At 43.8% G+C, this 19,056-nt stretch overlaps 1 protein-coding gene across 6 annotated transcripts in view; it reads left to right on the forward strand.

The window, feature by feature from the left end:
• The first annotated feature begins 284 nt into the window (after window positions 1-284).
• LOC147425334 (uncharacterized) overlaps window positions 285-19,056 on the forward strand; it is a 33,656-nt gene continuing 14,884 nt past the window's right edge. The window contains exons 1-14 of one of the 6 annotated variants that reach the window (XM_086500363.1): window positions 285-608; window positions 733-802; window positions 876-1,364; window positions 1,458-1,646; window positions 1,720-1,833; window positions 1,910-1,968; window positions 2,046-2,112; window positions 2,194-2,245; window positions 2,346-2,438; window positions 3,088-3,171; window positions 3,275-3,393; window positions 3,466-3,744; window positions 4,740-4,801; window positions 4,910-4,979. In XM_086500363.1, the coding sequence (XP_086356489.1) occupies window positions 544-608; window positions 733-802; window positions 876-1,364; window positions 1,458-1,646; window positions 1,720-1,833; window positions 1,910-1,968; window positions 2,046-2,112; window positions 2,194-2,245; window positions 2,346-2,438; window positions 3,088-3,171; window positions 3,275-3,393; window positions 3,466-3,744; window positions 4,740-4,801; window positions 4,910-4,979 (1,812 nt within the window). In that variant the 5' untranslated portion in view covers window positions 285-543. Of the gene's footprint in view, window positions 609-732; window positions 803-875; window positions 1,365-1,457; window positions 1,647-1,719; window positions 1,834-1,909; window positions 1,969-2,045; window positions 2,113-2,193; window positions 2,246-2,345; window positions 2,439-3,087; window positions 3,172-3,274; window positions 3,745-4,739; window positions 4,802-4,909; window positions 5,006-19,056 lie in introns of all 6 variants that reach the window. The other 5 variants (XR_015186442.1, XR_015186443.1, XM_086500364.1 and 2 more) reach the window with 5 other exon arrangements.

A 19,056-nucleotide genomic window follows, 5' to 3' on the forward strand; every position in this document is an offset into this window, starting at 1 on the left:
AACGTAAGGAAGGTAGTAGGAAAAAACTTTACACATATCATACTGTACATTGCTGTACATTACACCCTCGAGGGACAACCGTGGGAACCACCCTCTCAATAGGAGAAGAGAATACACCACCCATGAGCTTCTAACCCTCAAACTTAGGGTTATATCACAAAGGTCTCACCAACTGAGCTTACGCTTCTCGGGTAAACTTGGCATTTTGGATGAAACTCGTCAACTCGAATGGTCCATCGAATACGAGACAAAAAAAAGTCATTCTGCAAAAAGCCCACTTTCCCCATGCGATAGAAATGGTCCAGCGACTAGCCTGCTCCCGCCTCCTGGTACCGGTACGTAACCATGCTCTTTCGCAAAACCTCGGAATGATCCACACTTCGAAGCCGAGAGAGCTCTCTAAAAGAAGAGCCCCATTTTGCGTGTGCGTGACAGCTGATCTCTCTCTCTCTCTCTCTCTCTCACTCACACACACACACACACACACACACACACATGCACGCACAGAGTTTGCTTTGGTCGGGAATTTGTCGGCCTTAGACGATGTCAAGCTGTGGTAATCAAAGGATGAGGGTTGCTGCAGCGACTCCCCCACATGAGCTGAGCAGGTACCTAAGCTGTCAAGTTTAATTTCTCCATTTTTCTAGCTCTGATATCAGCCGCACGCTTGCCATTTTAGTACTCGAAAAATTTGGCATTTTCCTGGCGTTGGTTAATTCTCAGCCTTTGCAGAGACATCTATGGATTTACTGTCCGCCCTCATCATGTAAAGCTATACAAACAGTTTGCTGAAATTTACAAGGTAACTCTTCATAGATTTTCCGTTGTGGTGTAAAGCTGAATGCAAGCTTGATGAAAACATCGGTGTTTGATAGGAAGAGGAGGCAGAAAGGTCAGCTAGATGGGAAGACTTTTTATCTGCTTATGGCAAACCAGTCGAGATTACTAGTTCTGAGGAAAGCACAAATATTCATTCTGTATGTGAAGGGTCAAGTACACAAACTGATGAGAAGAAAGATAAGACAGGACCGAGAAAGTTCCAGGCCTGGTGTGATGTACGTGCTAGTCTTCAACCTGTAGAAAAAGCTATGCAATATCATCTTAAGAAGGGCTCCAAAAAAGAGACTACAGCTTCTAGCATAGCTACAGCAGTAGCCAATACTCACATTTCGGAGGTTTCCGAAGATGACTCTGACGAAGAGTTCTTTGATGCAGAGAGAGTGGATACATTACAGGATGGGTCACATGTTTTACCTGAAATTGACGATTTTGAGGCTGACAATGAAGGGCAAGAATCCTGTCCTTGGAGAGAGGAGCTTGATGCATTGGTTCGAGGTGGAGTTCCCATGGCTTTGAGGGGCGAGGTGGGCTCTTTTCTAATTTTGCATTTTAATATTTTGAGGGATGAATAGAGGGATTTATGCATACACGTGGCTTTGGACTGGCCTTGGAAATAGGTCTGGCAGGTATTTGTGGGGTCAAGTGCTTGTAGAGTGGCTGGTCAGTATCAAGCTCTTTTGACATTGTTGGCTGATCATGAGCATGACGGTAATGGCTTAGAAGATCTTCCAAGCCAGAAGAATCCTGCTGATTCGAAGCTTTATAATGGTGTTATTCCTGAAAAGTGGATGAAGCAGATAGAGAAGGTATTATTATTGTAGCTATCAAGCAACAGCCACCAGCATATTGGGGTAGAACTTATTTGCCTGTACTGCATAGGATCTACCCAGAACTTTTCCTGGTCATCCAGCACTGGATGCAAATGGCAGGAATGCATTACGTCGTCTATTAACTGCTTATGCTCGTCATAATCCTAATGTTGGTTACTGCCAGGTATGCTAGAGGTATATAATTAGTTCATAACAAATTTGCTAGCTGAATCAATGTTATTACTAATTGTACTTTGCAGGCAATGAATTTTTTTGCAGGGCTGCTTTTATTAATGATGCCAGAGGAAAATGCCTTTTGGTGTGTGTGGTCAATAGCAGTAATCGAGTCTTCTTGCTCGCATTGTGTAAAGAACTTATCCAAGCTCCTACTTTCAGGACATTGACAAGTATTTTGGATAACTGTTTTGAAGGGTATTACGCAGAGAAAATGATAGAATTCCAGGTTTGTAATTGCACGTTCCATTTCCTGTTTATTGCTTATTCTTCTTCAAACTATCCTCACCAATTTTACTCTATTTGCTAGGTTGACCAGATGGTGTTAGAAGAACTCGTCCGCCTTCACTTTCCAAGGCTAAGTGAGTTTTGAGAAGTGTGGCTCTTTAAACTATTGTTTGGCTAGAAAATCTTGCTTGTCTTTATGCAAGCTGATACATCTGCCTTACTGTGTTCTGTCAGTGACTCATCTTGATACTCTTGGACTCCAGGTGGCATGGATCAGTGGCCCTTGGTTCTTGTCTATCTTTGTTAATATTTTACCATGGGAAAGTGGTAAAGAGTTTCTTGCCTTCATCCACTTCTGATAGACTTTTCTTCTTGTATTCTTGTTGTGTGTTATGTTGCCTGTTTGCTATATCACGCCTTAGATGTGCGTAAGAAGAGTAAGTTTGGATGTTGATCAAGCCTCTATGGGTGTTCGTAACATTCAGTGGAATTGGCAGATTGCTTCGCAGATGCTCTCAAGGGGGCATGTACTAATGTTGGCTATTCCCATTTTCTAGTACAGAGAGGGGTATAAACAGATGCTCAAAATCAAACTACTAGCTGTTTGGATGGACACATGTATTCTTTTTTTTCTTTGGGGCTGGAAATAGTTGCAACTGGGTTTGGTTATGAACGTTTGCTGGTCACATTGTAAGCATTGGAAGCATTGAAGACTCTTGAAATTTGTTTGGTGTATAGAATGCTTGAGTTTTTCAAGAAGCAATTACAATGTTATACTCTATTGCCATGAGCGATGCCAAGCATTGGCCTGAAATATATTCGCTTGGGCGCCAGCATGGTAAATAGTAGGTCTGCAACTTGAAAGTCGGCCTTATCTTACTCCTTCCTTCAGCTATTGGAAATATCTCATACATACACACTTAGGCATAGGTTTTCTATGTTGCCCGTTCTTACTCACATGTGAAATTATATGCAGTTTTACGAGTTTGGGATGTCCTCTTTTATGAGGGGAATCGATGCATGCTTTTCAGGACAACCCTTGCTTTGTTTGAGCTTCATGGTATATGTAATTTTCAACAGCGAGTCTAGCATCTTTACTGTTACAGAAATTAATGTATCGCTAATTTTTGCTGCTTCTCTCTTTCAAATGAAACAAAAAACAGGATCAGAAGTCCTGACAGCGAAGGATACAGGGGACGCTCTCACAATGCTGCAATCCTTAGTTAGTGCAACCTTTGATAGCAGTCAGTTGGTTCTAACTGCTTCTGTAGGCTACCAAATGGTGAGAGAGTCACACATACAGCAGCTCCGTGAGAAGTATCGTCCTAAAGTGGAAGCCATGTTTTCTGAGCAGTCAATGAGGCGCAAGTCTTTTGGGCCAATATCATTCTCATCTAGATTTCTGGAGTGTGACAAGACAAGTGATGCTGATGCTGAGCCAATTTCGAAGAAAAGTTCAGGGCAAAGTCTATCCATGCAAGCTGCAGGTGTTAATGGTGGTGCTGATGCACTCTTGGAAAATTGTGGAAGTTATGCCAGCTCTGTAGAAATTGAAAGAGCCTGTTGGTCAACTGACATTGCTCAGGATGGATTTGTGGACAAGAGGACCATGCTTGCGAATCTAATAAGCCAGGTGTTCTTGCAGTTTTTTCCCAATATGAAAGATAACAAAAAGAGTGCACCATATTTTGGTGGGATTTGTGTGTTTCGAAAGATCAAACTGCACAAGCCGAGAGAAGGGAAGTTTTGTGTTATTTTATGCTTTTAGAAAATATATATAGCTTTAAATTCAAAAAAAGTTACAGAGAACATCCCGTTCAAACCTTCACGTAGACAAGAAATGAGAGAAATTGTTAGTTTTTATACGAGGTAGATGACTTCCATTCAATTAAGCTTTTCTCATTAATTTTGCCCACTACTCTTGTAATTTGCTTTGTAAACAAGTAATCAAGTAAACTTTTATTAAGTCCTTTTGTAAATTGAAATTCTTCGTTTTGTTATAGGCATGTGTGAGCTGTTTGATTGCGTGTTTTGTGCAAATGAGGTAGCCCTCCATATAGTTAACAAGTTCAAACCTTTCTGACTGATAGGAGGGTAAATGGTGTATCAAAGGCTCAATGGCTTATGCAATGTTTTCGTTTGACTTTTTTCGATCGATCATTAAACATAGAAGCTGCTTGAGCTAGAATACATCAACATCATAGCAATCTGATGGCGCCTCATTTTCTCAACAATTTGTCAGCCATATCCTTGTTAACTGGGCTTGCTCATAAGAATAAAATGCTGTGGTACTGATGAGAGCAATTCATGGTTCAGAAAAATCCAGGGCCAGTAACCACTGCATGTAGCTATTGTTCTTTTTGTGTTTCAAGGGTATCAATTTTTCTTACATACTACTTTATATGCATTGTTCCCATGACTCTTCACATAATAGTATTTTGATCTTAGCTGCTTGTTTACAAAAAGTCAGACACTTCACCTTTGAAGCCAGCCAGAATCCCACCCTTCTGCAAGCCTTCACGGTTGCTGTGTATTAAATTTTGATGGAGTAGTTACACCATTTTTTGAGTGTACACGAGGAGCAGGAATTGAAAGTGCTGAAGACAATACTGTGCCATATGTGTGCAGATCAGCTACATGAAACTTGAGCTTTCTAGAGCACTAGAAGATAGACGGGTTGCAAGTTTAAGGTTTGGAGTTCTGTTGAATCTTTGAAACGCTCATAACGATTCTTAGAGATTCTGCAGTGAAGTGCCTATTTCTAATCAAAGGGTCCTTATTTTTTTTATTAAAACTAGAGCAGAGGATCTGGACACTGCCTTTATGGAGTTGGTAAAAGAAGATAACCGAAGACTACTGTCTGCAAAGGTTGGCCTTTTCCTGTTTGCATCTAAGTAAGAAGCTTTTTCTTTTTCTCTAGCTCTGTGTCACACAAAACTCAGCATTGGATAAATTGGGAACAATTTGAAAAGGATTTTAGGGAAGCTTATGGAAAACTAAAAATTAAGAAATTGTTTAGGATAATATGATGAAAGTCGCCTTGAGTGAGGTGACCATTCTTTTAGAAGAAACTAGTCATTTCTATTCTACAACAATTATGCTGTCCTAAAACTAACCAGGTCCTTGCAAAAGATACAGTCTTTGACACAAGAGTGCTAGTTTTCTTGTGGCCTCATTAAGTGAAAGAACTTATGTTAAAGGAAGCATTGATTTTTAATACAAAGAAACAAACACTGAAGTCTTTAGAAGTTTGCAGTTTGAACGAGAATAATTGTTTAGTGGCTGTGCCTATCGCAAACAATCTATTTAGTGGGTAGAACGGTGCGCTAGTATGCTATGAATGCAGTCACCTTGTTTTTCCCGGGAAAAATGCATATTGTGCAGGATGTTGGACAAGGGGTAGATTTTTTTCTCAAACGTTAGGCTGTCCGTGGCGTTTATTTTGGTGCTCGTGGATTTTATGAAGTCTTGTTAGTGGATACTGAAGCCCGGAATCTTTTGCTAGAGATGTCTCCACTCTTTTTTAGCACGTAGATGACCCACGTTCTGCCATGAGCATTTGCGAAGGATTATCAAAGTTGCTTCTTTCATAAATGCCCGATGTGGGTGGAAATTGTTGATTTCCCTCACATGTGGAGACACTTTCTGCCGTTGTTGGTTGCACAACTTGGGAAGGAGATCTGCTCTCCGAAATTGGATGCAAGCACGACAAACCAATTCCCGAGGGCATTATGGTTGATTTGCGAGACCCATTGGTGGGTAAGCGCCCATTCAAACTCAAATGGGGCAAGTTTGCAAATTCTTGTTTCCGATGTGGCAAATTTTGACACATGCAATTTGAATGTCCTGAACTCGTCTTGCTACCCCCTCCTTCAACAGTTCCATCATCTCTCCTGTCCCTACGGGTAAATCTATTGGTGAGGCTAAGCAGAATGGAGTCTCCATTGCTAATGTGGCTCCCAATGTGGAAAAAGGTAGAACCAAGCCTCCTTAGTTTGATGTTCCCGGTAATCGGAATGCTGTAAAAGGCAAAAATGTTGGGTCCAATGATACTAGTGATTAGCGGTGTCTAAAAGGACAGTGAAGATTTGTGCTCCACCCTCCTCTCATAATTATGTTCCACTTGCCAATGCTAATAAGAATGCATCGTTTAAGCAACTTCCACGTAATATAATAGCACGTTGATTGATACATGGGAAAAAGCGATGCATTCCTACAAGGATGTACTCATTGATGAGGCTTCTACCTCATGCAAATTTTGTGGAAACATTCCCTGAATTGAATCAGTGGATCGGTTCTGTGGTGAATGAAGATGTGCCCATGGCACTTCTACTTGATTCCTTACATTCTTTTGCCAATTGTGCATATGATCTCCGATGCATAATCGCATTAAATGCATCTCATACAATGTGTGTGGGTTATGCAACCTTGATAAATGGCGACTAACCTGACACTATGTAAATACACGTGGGACAGATATAGATGTTTTGCAAGAACACAATCAACACGAGTTTACTGGTCAGTGTTCCTATTTTGCGGGTTATTGGATTACGTATGTTGGCTTGCGTGGTAATTCGAGATTATTGACGATGGTTCTTCATGAGCTTCAGTCAGTTCTTGTGAGTAACGAACCACCCGGCCGCTGTATGATTGTGCAATGCTTGTTGAATGGTCAGATCTATGAAATTGGAGGCATCTATGCATATATAACCTCTAGGCAAAGGGCCGCTTTATGGCGAGACATCTCGTCTTATCCATGGATCTCTAATGCATTCCTTTGTGGTGATTTCAACAATACTCCCGATATGCATGATAGCACCACAGGCAATTGACACATATTGCTTGCGGAGCTCGGCCTTGGACTCTTATGCTTGCCTACTTGTGTCAGCATGTTGTTACTTCCTCCTTTGGTCATTCGCAATCATCACTCTGGGAGATCATGTTTGGCAAGATGAAAGAGCACATTTCGGGATGTCCTTTAACTTCCAGTTTGATTTCTGCTTGGAAAGATGTTACAATTCATTTATTATGGCATGGCCGACAACAAGGAGAAGAGAATCCGCTTCGTTTGAAGAGTCTTCATTGGAGTTAGGCATTGTCTCTTACTTTGGTTGGCTGTTTGCCTCGACAGGCATACTTTCTCTTGTCGTGGCCTTCGTGTAGTTGTGGTTGATGAAGTGGGCTACACTTTCCAGTTTCCCCTTGCTGCTCGCCGTTTTGGATTGGGTATGCATTACCGTTAGCTCTGGAGAAAGCTTCAACACATGCTGGTTGACTTTTTACCCATTCGCCTTTGGTTGATGGTAGTCTCATGTCTGATTGGATTTTTGGGACATGTCTTTTGAGGCCATTTTTGCCAATTAGGTTTAGTCTCTTCTTCTACCACGGCCTTGGCTTACTGACCATTGTAATGCCCTAAGGTCCATGCACAAGTCTGATATTTGGTGGAGGGAGTCTCTCTTTGCCCTTTGGAAGAGCCACTTGCCTTTGAAGGAGTGATTGTTTCTCTGGTGACGCTTGCTTGGAGTTCTCCCGATGGACACTTTTCTCAGTGCACGTCATATCCGCTCTTCTTGTTGTGTCCGCTGTTCGACTTCAAAAGAGACTGATAGTCACCTTCTTTTGGATTGCTGCATTACTAGAATTTTTCTTCGTCGCATATCAGCTTGAATGCGGCTGTGTTTCCCCTCTACGGTCTTCCACAAATGGTTCTGGGCTTTTGACATCTCTCGCCTTCCTTATAGCGATTTGCGGTCTTCTTTATGTTGGTCAGATATTGCGCTTATTGGACCTTGTGACGCCAACGTATGGCTGTATGTTCCAACTCTCTGATGCAGAACTTTTTCCGTTTTCCAAGCTTTCCCTTAGGCAATCTTTACGTTGTGCCATGGAAGTTGGTGATATCACCCCCGAGTGTGTGTGTGTGTGTATGTAGAGAATGATGCACACATATATACTGTTATACAACCAGAGAAAGATCGATACTAGTACACATAGACATTCATGTCCCGCTCCACCGGTCTCTAGGTGAACAAAATTTTTCACGGCGAAGAAGGTGAAACATTCAAGAATAAGAGAGCTCAAGAACATGACGGCTTGGAAGCGGAATATTTTGCACAGGATTGTGAGATACTTGTAAGCTGCACAGCAGCTTTCATATCCAATAAGGGCAGGTTTGGAGGAATTTGTCACAAACTGTTGACGCGTCAAGCCACTGAAGAACGAAGCGAACCACATCTCGGCTGAGGGGCCTAAACCCTAAGAAGCTGCAGTAACAGAAGAAGCAGCAGTAGAAGAAGTTCCCACTAACTTAGGGGACCCCCACCGATGGGTCCAAGTGACCTAAAGATATTAAAAATAAAGTAGGACCAACACAGACACACACACACACACACACACACACACACACACACACACACACACACACACATACACAGGCTCATTTATGTAAATTGTTGATGATGTGGTAGTTGTACGAACGCAAAAATGACGTTGACAAGCTGACGTGGCACTTGTACGGATTTTCGCATTTTACGTTAATGACGTGGCAATTGTATGGATTTTCGCAAAACGCGTTGGCAGCTTTTGGACCAATTGCTTTTGAGTTCGAAAGCTTTTCATGGCCAAGGGCCTTTAATCATGAGCGAAGGGCTCATTCTCTGTCACCCTCCTGCGTAGAGGTGCTGATGATGGAGTATTGGCGTTGTATTGAGTTCAAGGAATCTTTGTGACATACCCCCCTCTTGAAAGCATTGTAATCGCGCTCGATTACGCCTGCAAAGTAGACAGAGGCCATAAACCGTCTTAGTAGACACTGACTATTAGTACCTACGTACTAGGAACACACATCTAGCACATGTACCAATCGACAGTCACATCACACGACATCACAGGACATCACTAGATATCACAGGACATCACATGACATTCAACATTCATTCGGATCTTAGACCATGATTTATTGGCAATGTAGCTAGCAATCGCATCTAGATCCAATCGCATCTAGATCCAGTCGGGACCTCATCGATGCCCGATTGACTAACTCCTATTGCAACCATGTCTACTTGAGATCAATTAGACCGAAATGCTGCAGTCATTTCGTCTATCAGTTTCTGCACCTAAACAAGTCAAGAACAAGTCAGTTTCATATTTTTCGGAATTCCATTTCATAAAGTCATCCAGCAGAATACTGTGAGCTTTCAGTATCCCTGAAGCTCAAAGAGACATCAGTGACTCTAGTCTTCAAAAATCGAGGCATCTGTTGACAAAGAAGCGGAGTAACTCCCCTCTTGTGCTTCCCACTGCACCATATCTTCGGCCAAGCTGAATTTTGGGTTCCATTTGGAATAGACTATGCTAAACCAAAAGCTTCAAGGTAAAGATTCACATTCCGAGGAATATGTGCTAGGTCTTCCTCCATTCGCTTTGCATCCATTGCGAAGTAGGTCTTGAATTTAACCAAGAACCGTCAGTTCGCTTTACCTTCTTTCTTTTTTTCTGCGCCAATTTTTGTCCTGGAACGAGTATCTGCTCGTTTTCGTCCAATTCGGGTTGCACATCTAGCTTCCCATCATCGGGCACATCGCCTTCAAAAGGCTTTAAGAGACTCACATGAAAAACATTGTGAATCCTCCAAGTATTCTGGCAGCTTCAGTCCTAAGGAAATATCGTTTATCTTTTCGGAAAATCTCGAAAGGTCCACACTATCTCATGCTAAGATTTCAAAGAAGCCGCTCCTTTTCCTTTTTTTTTTTTTCTTTCTCGAGAGTGCCTTCCCATAATGCAAGAGCACCCGATCAATCTCCTTCAATTTCAAATCGTGACAATGGCGATCTACTGCCTTTTTCTGTCTTTCCTGAAATTTCTGCAAAGCCTTCCGAACCAAGTCCCTCGTGAACTAGTCGGCTTCAAAGAAAAAATCTTATCTTTCGTGCTAAGGAAGGGTGAAACCTTCGTAGCAAATTCAAGAATCTTAAATGGCACCTTCTCCATCAAAGAGTTAATCGTGTTTCATTGAATCAGCAATTTATGATTGCCCGTCAATCTGCGGGTGGAACGAGAATTGCAACCGCGTGCCTATGTTCTCCCAAATAGCCGTCCGAAACAAACTCGTGAACCTAGGGTCCCTATCAGAGATGATCGTCTCAGGCATGCCATGTAATCTGAAGACCTGGGCAATAAACAATCATGCCCACACTGTGTTCTCGGAAGATGAAATCCATTGCAATACTTTCCCAGGAGCGGGTGAGTATGGGTAAAAGGCTGTAACAATCCCTATGCTTTATGCTTGTCAAAACTTGACCTTCTGGCATACCAAGCAACTGCGCACAAACTCTTCCACATTCTTCTTGAGTCTCGGCCAGAAGAAGTATCTCTCTGTCACAAGACGGGCACCACGTGCCAATAGAAAAGAATAGACTGAACAGACTTTTAGCACTTTAATAACAACTGAACTGAAAGAGAGAGACGACACGCGACACGGAGTGGCGGAATTCCACCCGAGAGAGTATTGGCCCCAAACCTTGGCGCCCCTTTCGGTATTTCTTTATATTGCATCAACACAGTAAAAGCCGGTACTCGAGACTCTGCACCTTCTCTAGGAAGCATGCTAGAGAATGAGCCCTAACCTCATATTTAAAGGCCCTTGGCCTAAAAAGCAATTACAGTGAAAAGCCTTCAAACTCAAAAGAATTTGGTCCAAAAGCAATGCCAAAAAGCTGTCAACGTAAATCACGGAAATCCGTACAGCTTGCCACGTCATCATGTCAACGCAATTTTCGAAAATCTGCCACGTCATCAGTTTTTGCGTGTTCGGATCCTGCTTTATTTTAATCCTTCGTGTCACTTGGGGCCCAATCGGACGGGGTCCCCATAAGTTGGTAGGACTTCTTCTGTTACTTGTTCTTCTTAGGTTTAGGTCCTTCGGCCAGCATTTGTAAGTTGGCTCCATTCTTTAGGCTTTGACACGTCAGCAGTTTGTTACACTCTCTACCCCTTTCAAGGTGGTAGCAATGCCGCGGTGACCCGTAAAAGGCGGACAGTGGCATTCAGTCATAACCTTTTCCCTCAACGGTTGTGAAACGCACATGGTTTTCTTCATCAAGTAGCTATCCCGAATCGAATAGTCCGCTACCATCTCCCCTTTCTGTATTCAATGGAATACATCTGCAAAATCTGTATTTGTGGCGTATGGACCGACCAATACCTTGAAGTTTCTATGATGTATCGCGGAAATAGCCAGAACCAACGGCTTTCGGGACAAAGTATTTGCCACCAATTTCTTCTGTCCATGCACATGGACAATCCGGAAGTAAACCGTGACAAGATGTTTGCCCACCGCATCTGCTTTTTCCGATAACTGCTTCCGTGACAAGAAGTAGCGTAAACTCCGATCATATGTGAAAACCGTAAAATCGACTCCGAGTAGGTAATGTCACCACTGAATAAGAGCATGGATAGCCGCCAAAAGCTCTTTCTCACATATCTATACTGTCAATTCCGGCCTTGAAAACAATCGGGTCTCATAGGCAATGACATTGGCCTTCTTGCATTAAGACCGCATCCAGACTACGACCACAAGTATCACAATATACTTCAAACGACTTCTGTAAATCCGGCAAAGTCAAAAACTGGTCCTGTAGTCAAATTCTTTTTCAATTCGTGAAAGGCAGTCACTTCTGTGGGTCCCCACGAGAAAGGGACTCCTTTCTGTGTCAAGGTATGCAAAGGGGAAGCACCCTCTACAAACTTTCAAATTAACCGTCTGTAGTACTAACACAATCCCAAGAAGCTTCTAACTTCATGGAAATTCTGCAAATCGGGCCAATCACGGATAGTCTCTATCTTGGCCGGATCCATCTGCACTCCTGTTGTTGACACAATTTGTCCCAAAAAGTGCATCTCAGGGAGTCAAAATTCACTTTTCTTCGTATTAATCGCTAACTTGTGATCTCGTAATGCTTGAAAGACCTGAAGCAGATGATCTCTATGTTCTGCCTCATTCTTGGAGAAAACAATGATATCATCAAAGAAATTGCCAACAAATAGCCTGTACTCTTGAAAAATCCTTTCCATCATCCGGCTAAATGTCACAGGAGCATTGGTTAAGCCAAAAGGCATCACCAAAAACTCAAATAACCCAAAAGTCGTTCGAAAGACTGTCTTGTAGACGTCTCCCTGCGCGATTCAGATCTGATGATATCCGCTCTTCAAATCAATCCTGCTAAAGCTCGAGAATCCCTGTAATCTGTCGTGTATATCATCGATCCTAGGAATCGGAACTCTGTTCTTGATGGTGATTTTGTTGAGAGCCCTATAATCGATGCACATTCTCCTGTCTTTCTTCAAAATCAATTACACTGGAGAGCAATACGGTGAAGTACTAGGCTGGACAAGACCCTTTTCCAAGAGGTCTTTCACTTGGTTCATAATCTCTTCATTCTGTGCTCGGCTCACACGGTAAGGTGGCCGGTTCGGTGGTGTGCTTCCAAGAATCAGATCAATAGCATGATCTTCAGGACGAGCAGGTGGTAACTCGCCTGGCAGGCCCTCTGAGAAGCAATCGGCATGAGAGTGGAGAAAATCTTGGCGTTCTTTTCTTCAGGTCAAAACAAATTCGATCTTTATCCATCGTTCAATTCTCTCCCAAAAAAGTGAGTAAAGAAACTGAAGTTCATCAAGTACAATCTCTGAGCCCTTCATTTGTCAAAGTCGCTTTCTCGGCCCGGTAGTCAACGACGGCGTTGTTGTGGTACCAAGGGATTTCGAGTAGAACGTCACAACCTTCCAAGGCAAATACGTAAAATTCCTTGTGCCCTAAACACCCCCGTCCTTGCAAACGAAGTTTGCGATGCTCGGTGTAATGGCAACATCCTGTCCGGGTGCCACTCGAACTACCTCCGCCTGTGGCCTCAACCTGTTGGGCATAATTCCAATTCGAGCCGCCAATTCAAAAGAAGTTGGCCTTGGCTCCTTCAAAAGAGCTTCCTGATCTTTCGCTTTGCCCTGAAAATGGCAAAGTTTGTACATTCATTTTATTCGGTTAAGGCCCCACGCAATGTGGTATCAGTTCTCCTTTTTATCTGCCTTCTCTTCCACGTTCCTCAGCTGCTCTCGAACTCTCAGGCCTTTTGTCGTCCTTGTCGTTTTGTTCTTTCTGTGCCTTTTTAGGGCACTTCGCGGAGATATGTCTAGTTTCCCCGCATCCAAAACACTTCCCCTCCCTGATGAAGCGAGCTCTCTCCTGAGGAGTAAGCTTGGGTCGTGTATCTTTCTTTTCTGGGTCGCTCTTCCTCTTTCTACTTTCATTCGTTGAAGTCTGTTCGGCTCTTTGTGTCATGATCTCACCGGTGGGGTAGGTCAAACTGCCAAAGTGAATGGCAAAACCCCGTTTCGCATGACTCATCAACTCCTGAATAGAAGCTGACTTTTGTTCCAAGCAGTGATCTCGGATCTCTGTAGGAAGACCCAAGGTAAACCGCTCAATCTGTTCTCTGAATGAGATCTTAAATGAAGAGGCGGGTAGAAAAGAGCTCCAGAATCTCTCGCAATAAGCGTCCATTGTATCCTTCTTGGCCATCCGAAGATGGTTCCAAGCAGTTCGTATATCACGTTCATACGCTCGAGTCAACCAAGAAGAAATAAAAAGCCTCTTGAATTTCAGCCATTTAACTAGCGCAGTCTTGCTTAATAGAAGCGTGGACCACCAAGTTTGAGCATTCCCCTTAAAGTAAGAGGCAGCTCTCCGAATCTTAGAGTGCTCGGAGTAACGTCCTCCCGTGAAAGCGATGTCAAACTGCTGTACAAAAGACAAAGCCTTCGAAGCATCTCTATATCCTGAAAACGTTTCAAATTTAATTGACTATCCACCTTCCTTAAACTCTCGGACTTTCTTGCTTTTATCTTCCAAAAAGTCATATTGGTTGGCTTTATAAAAATTCTTCTTCTTTGCATAAAAGTTGTTGTCGTCAGAGTCTGAACTGTCTGTAGACGAGTCCTCTGTAGAACTGTCTCTCGCTGGGCCAGATTTAGACTTCTTTGCCTTTTTCTTGCCCTTTCCGAAGCGTTGTTTCTTGCTTCGCTTTTTGCCTTCGCGGTCTTCTTTGCTCGAGTCAGATGAGCTAGAAGAACTGTCAGAAGAAGAAGAACTGAGTACTCTGTCACGAGGACATGTCAACTGCTAACCTTAGTTGTTGGTTTCTTTCCAATGGGTTTTGTTTATTTTTGAGACCCTCTTCTTGAAGTAGCAAACGGTCGGACATTGTATGGCCAATGTGAACGGTAGTTTCACCCGCAGACGGGAAGTGGTTGGCACTGGAATTCGTATAGTAGAGGATGTCTAGGCTTAGAGCAAGATCATATAGGTCTCCCCGTCGCACTTAGCAAGTTGGTGGATACTAGGGAGTGAACTCAATAAAGGCCTAAAGTCAAGGTGTGACTACCAACAGAAAGTATCCTATAGTTGGGCCACATTGCACTTTTGGATGCGATCTTGATGAGGATAGATGGTCAGATGACCAGTGGGAGCTCAACGGGATCATTTCCTAAAATTTAGGGAACTGCTATTTTGGGCCGTGAAATGTGTTCGCGTCATTACCTCCGGTATGACTAGGGGAACATTTAACAACTTTGCCGCGAAGTCAACTGAGCGACTAGTCGGGAGATTTTTAAGCGGCAAACCCGAAACGGGAAAATGCTTGTAAATACGCCAAGTGGTAGTTTTTCATGAACTCGCCTCATGCAGAAAAATGGGCACTGAATTTTATGTTGGGGGAGGCCTCCTTTTGCATTTTGTCACAGGCTAAGAGCTATGGAGTGCTTCCTTTCCCCCTTATGTACAGTGCGGTGCCAAGAGTGATGCCCTACACGCTACGCACCGCTCTCTCTCCCCCCTATGAGCAGTATGTTATGCCCCTCTAGTGGGCTTTTCATTTGACCAATGTACAGTTATGTGGGTTTATGCGCGATTGTCGAGGCAAGAGCCTCTTGCACAGGTACTGGATTAGCTAGCGGCTAATCCCCCGCAGGTACAAGTGAATTTGAAGAGGTTTCACGTGAGAAATCTCGTCCGATTCAAAGGGCAAGTAGCCCTACAGGTGCAGGAGCTCAAGGTCTTGCTACAGATGCGACCGGCATGCGAAACGGAGCCCAAAACAGGGAATTACAGCCTGCTGTGTATTTTTGCAGGTTTAGGGTTTCGGCCCTAAACGGACCCTATTACCCCCAGGAGGTTTGGGGACGCAAGGGGACCGCTGTACAGGTGATCTGGCGTATTTTCAGGGCAAAAAACAGAGAATTCAGCGTGCTGCAGATTCTCACCAGGTTTTGTAAAGTGTCCGTATGCATCGGGAAAGTCATCTTTTGCGTGGGGATACTGACTGTGAAGCATCCTAGTACGGTTATGTTGCCGAAATCGGGCCAGAACAGGTGTTTCTTAGCCTAGATTGTGCGGGGCAGCTTGTAGGAGATCACAGGTTTTATTCCCTTTGTTAAAGAATAAAGAAATACCGAAAGGGGCGCCAATTTTGGGGCCTACAGGTTGTCGGCTTCTGCTCGGAGCATTCTAGCTTCAGAGTCTTGTGTGTACTTAGGTGTTAATCCCCGTTACAGGTTATCTTTGCAAAGTACTCTGTGTGTGTCTAAAGTAAAGAATTTTGGGTGAAAGCCAACGCCTACCGCCCCACCTGCCGGTTTCAAGGTTCCGTTCAATCACTTTTTCCTCAAGAAGTGAGCCTCGGTTGTTTTGGGTAAAGACACATAGTACAGGAAAGCGGGATTACACAATGGCCGACAAAGGGAAGGGCATCATGGAAGAGGGTTTCTCTTCACAGGACAGACAGGAAATTCCGCATGTTCGCCCTAACAAAAAGTGATCAAATTAGGGCTGATTTTTTGCTGCGATTTTAGGGTTTGCAAGTATGAACCAAGATGAGATAGGGAGAGGTCTCGGTGGTAGATTGACCACTAGATCTCCTGTGGGAGTGATGTGGGTCTCCCAGGTGACAAGCTGCTTGCCGATTCTCTGAGGCGATTGCTTGGATTCTATGACGCATCGGTAAATCATCTTGAAGTTTGAGCTTACTTGGTTGTGGGTGGTACATCACAGGTTCTAGAATTATGCTCGTTTGTAGAGGCAAGAGCCTTTTGCACACGTAAAAGTTAAGAGACAGGTTGCAAGATGCTATGTGGTGAAGTTCAAGAACTATCCACCTATGGATGCAAAGTGGATGGAAGAGCATGAACTGTCAGAGTCACCAAATGTATCGCAGCTTTACCTTGAGGCCTTTGGGTTACATCCTACGTATGCCCCAACCCAATGTCTGCAAAGGAGGGGTAATGATAGAGCAAGCACACCAAATGTACTCATGGATTTAGTGTAATAGCAGTGTATAGTTTGACAAAAGTATGAAGGTCTCATTAAGTCATTTGTACATATGTTTTGACAGTCTTTCTTGCGGATACATGCGATGATAAAAGGGTGCTTACCACACAAGATCATCTATGGCATGTATTTATGGTATGCAATTGAGGACGTTTGCGATTTCAAGAGGGGGGTATGTCACGAGGACGTGGCCACTGCTAACCTTAGTTGTTGGTTTCTTTCCAATGGGTTTTGTTTTATCTTTGAGACCCTCTTCTTGAAGTAGCAAACGGTCGGACATTGTATGGCCAATGTGAACGGTAGTTTCACCCGTAGACGGGAAGTGGTCGGCACTGGAATTCGTATAGTAAGAGGATGTCTTGGTTCAGAGCAAGATCATATAGGTCCCCCCGTCGCACTTACAAGTTGGTGGATACAAGGGAGTAAACTCAATAAAGGCCTGAAGTCAAGGTGTGACTACCAAGAGAAAGTATCCTACAGTTGGGCCACATTGCACTTTTGGATGCGGTCCCGATGAGGATAGATGGTCAGATGACCAGTGGAGCCCAACGGAATCATTTCCTAAAATTTAGGGAACTGCTATTTTGGGCGCGAAATGTGTTCGCGTCATTACCTCCGGTATGACTAGGGGAACATTTGACAACTCTGCTGCGAAGTCAACTGAGCGATCAGTCGGGAGATTTTTAAGCGGCAGACCCGAAACGGGAAAATGCTTGTAAATGCGCCAAGTGGTAGTTTTTCATGAATTTGCCTCATGCAGAAAAATGGGTGCTGAATTTTATGTTGGGAGAGGCCTCCTTTTGCATTTTGTCACAAGTTAAGAGCTATGGAGTGCTTCCTCTCCCCCTTATGTACAGTATGGTGCTAGGAGTGATGCCCTGCACGCTACGCATTGCTCTCTCTCCCCTATGAGTAGTATGTTATGCCCCTCTAGTGGGCTTTTCATTTGACCAATGTACAGTTATGTGGATTTATGCGCGATTGCCGAGGCAAGAGCCTCTTGCACAGGTATTGGATTAGCTAGCGGCTAAATCCCCGCAGGTATAGGTGAATTCGGAGAGGTTTCACGTGAGAAATCTCGTCCGATTCAAAGGGCAAGTAGCCCTACAGGTGCGGGAGCTCGAGGTCTTGCTACAGATGCGACCAACACGCGAAACGGAGCCCAAAACAGGGAATTACAGCCTGCTGTGTATTTTTGCATGTTTTGAGTTTCGGCCCTAAACGAACCCTAATACCCCTAGGAGGTTTGGGGACGCGAGGGGACCGCTGTACAGGTGATCTGGCGCATTTTCGGGGCAAAAAACAGAGAATTCAGCGTGCTGCAGATTCTCGCCAGGTTTTGCAAAGTGTCCCTATGCGTCGGGAAAGTCATCTTTTGAGTGGGGATACTAAATGTGAAGCGTCCTAGTACAGTTATGTTGCCGAAATCGGGCCAGAACAGGTGTTTCTTAGCCTAGATTGTGCGGGGCAGCTCGTAGGAGATCACAAGTTTTATTCCCTCTGTTAAAGAATAAAGAAATACCGAAAGGGGCACCAATTTTGGGGCCTATAGGTTGTCGGCTACTGCTCGGAGCATTCTAGCTTCCGAGCCGTGTGTGTACTTAAGTTTTAATCCCCGTTATAGGTTATCTTTGCAAAGTACTCTGTGTGTGTCTAAAGTAAAGAATTTCGGGTGAAAGCCAATGTCTACCGTCCCACGGGCCGGTTTCATACTCCTTCAAATCGAATACGCTTCTTTTGTTTCTTTGCCTTTTCAAATGTCGACTGACGACCCAAATAGCCCGGGAAGTCAGTGCCTTTCTTCTGCTTTTTGCCGTGCTTTTCCGCTTTGTTTTGCGCGTCAAAAAGCTGAGCAATCCGTGCATCAACTACCTATTGGAAATTCTTCTCTGAATATTTCTTGTGAGCATAAGGTTTCTTGAGAGCGGGTTTTGGGGGTGGTGTTGTGATTTTCTGCCACTGCGTGTGCACCTCCTGGAAGGAAGTCTCGCTCATATATTTGCAAATTTTGGGTCCCTCACAAAATTGAGCATTATCTTTGTTGCGTCGCCAATCAATTGTTGACGCTCCATCTCTTGATGCTCCGCCTGAGTAGGCTGATGCGGGCCATACTCCTTGCTGGAATCTTCGTTGTGATCCCTTCTCGTATCTCCGGATGCAGAGGGAGTCGACTGATCTTTGCCTCAAGCCATAGGTGCCGCGCAAAAAAAAAAAGGGATCGGATTTCCTATAGAAGAGAAATTGGCCGTGCTCTGATACCACTGTAACAGACTTGGACACTCCAAGTCAAGAATCTACCACGACAACACCAAATAACCACTTCAAAACAGTTTATAGTACACAATTTAATTCGACACTAGCCCGGCGGAGTTGTGCCTAGAGATATTAGCCCCAAAGACTGGCGTCCCTTTCGTTATTTCTTTTTATATTAATCCGAGTTTAAAGTACAAGAGTGCAGGCAGGCGCTCACACTCAGACTCTGCGTCCAGATACTCTGAGTTATGAGGCCTGCTCACATATTTAATGGTTACAAGGGTTGCCAAAAGCAAAGCCGCAAAAGCTGAA

Source organism: Adiantum capillus-veneris, chromosome 25, assembly GCF_014529385.1.
Source record: "Adiantum capillus-veneris isolate H3 chromosome 25, ASM1452938v2, whole genome shotgun sequence".
NCBI lineage: Eukaryota > Viridiplantae > Streptophyta > Polypodiopsida > Polypodiales > Pteridaceae > Adiantum > Adiantum capillus-veneris.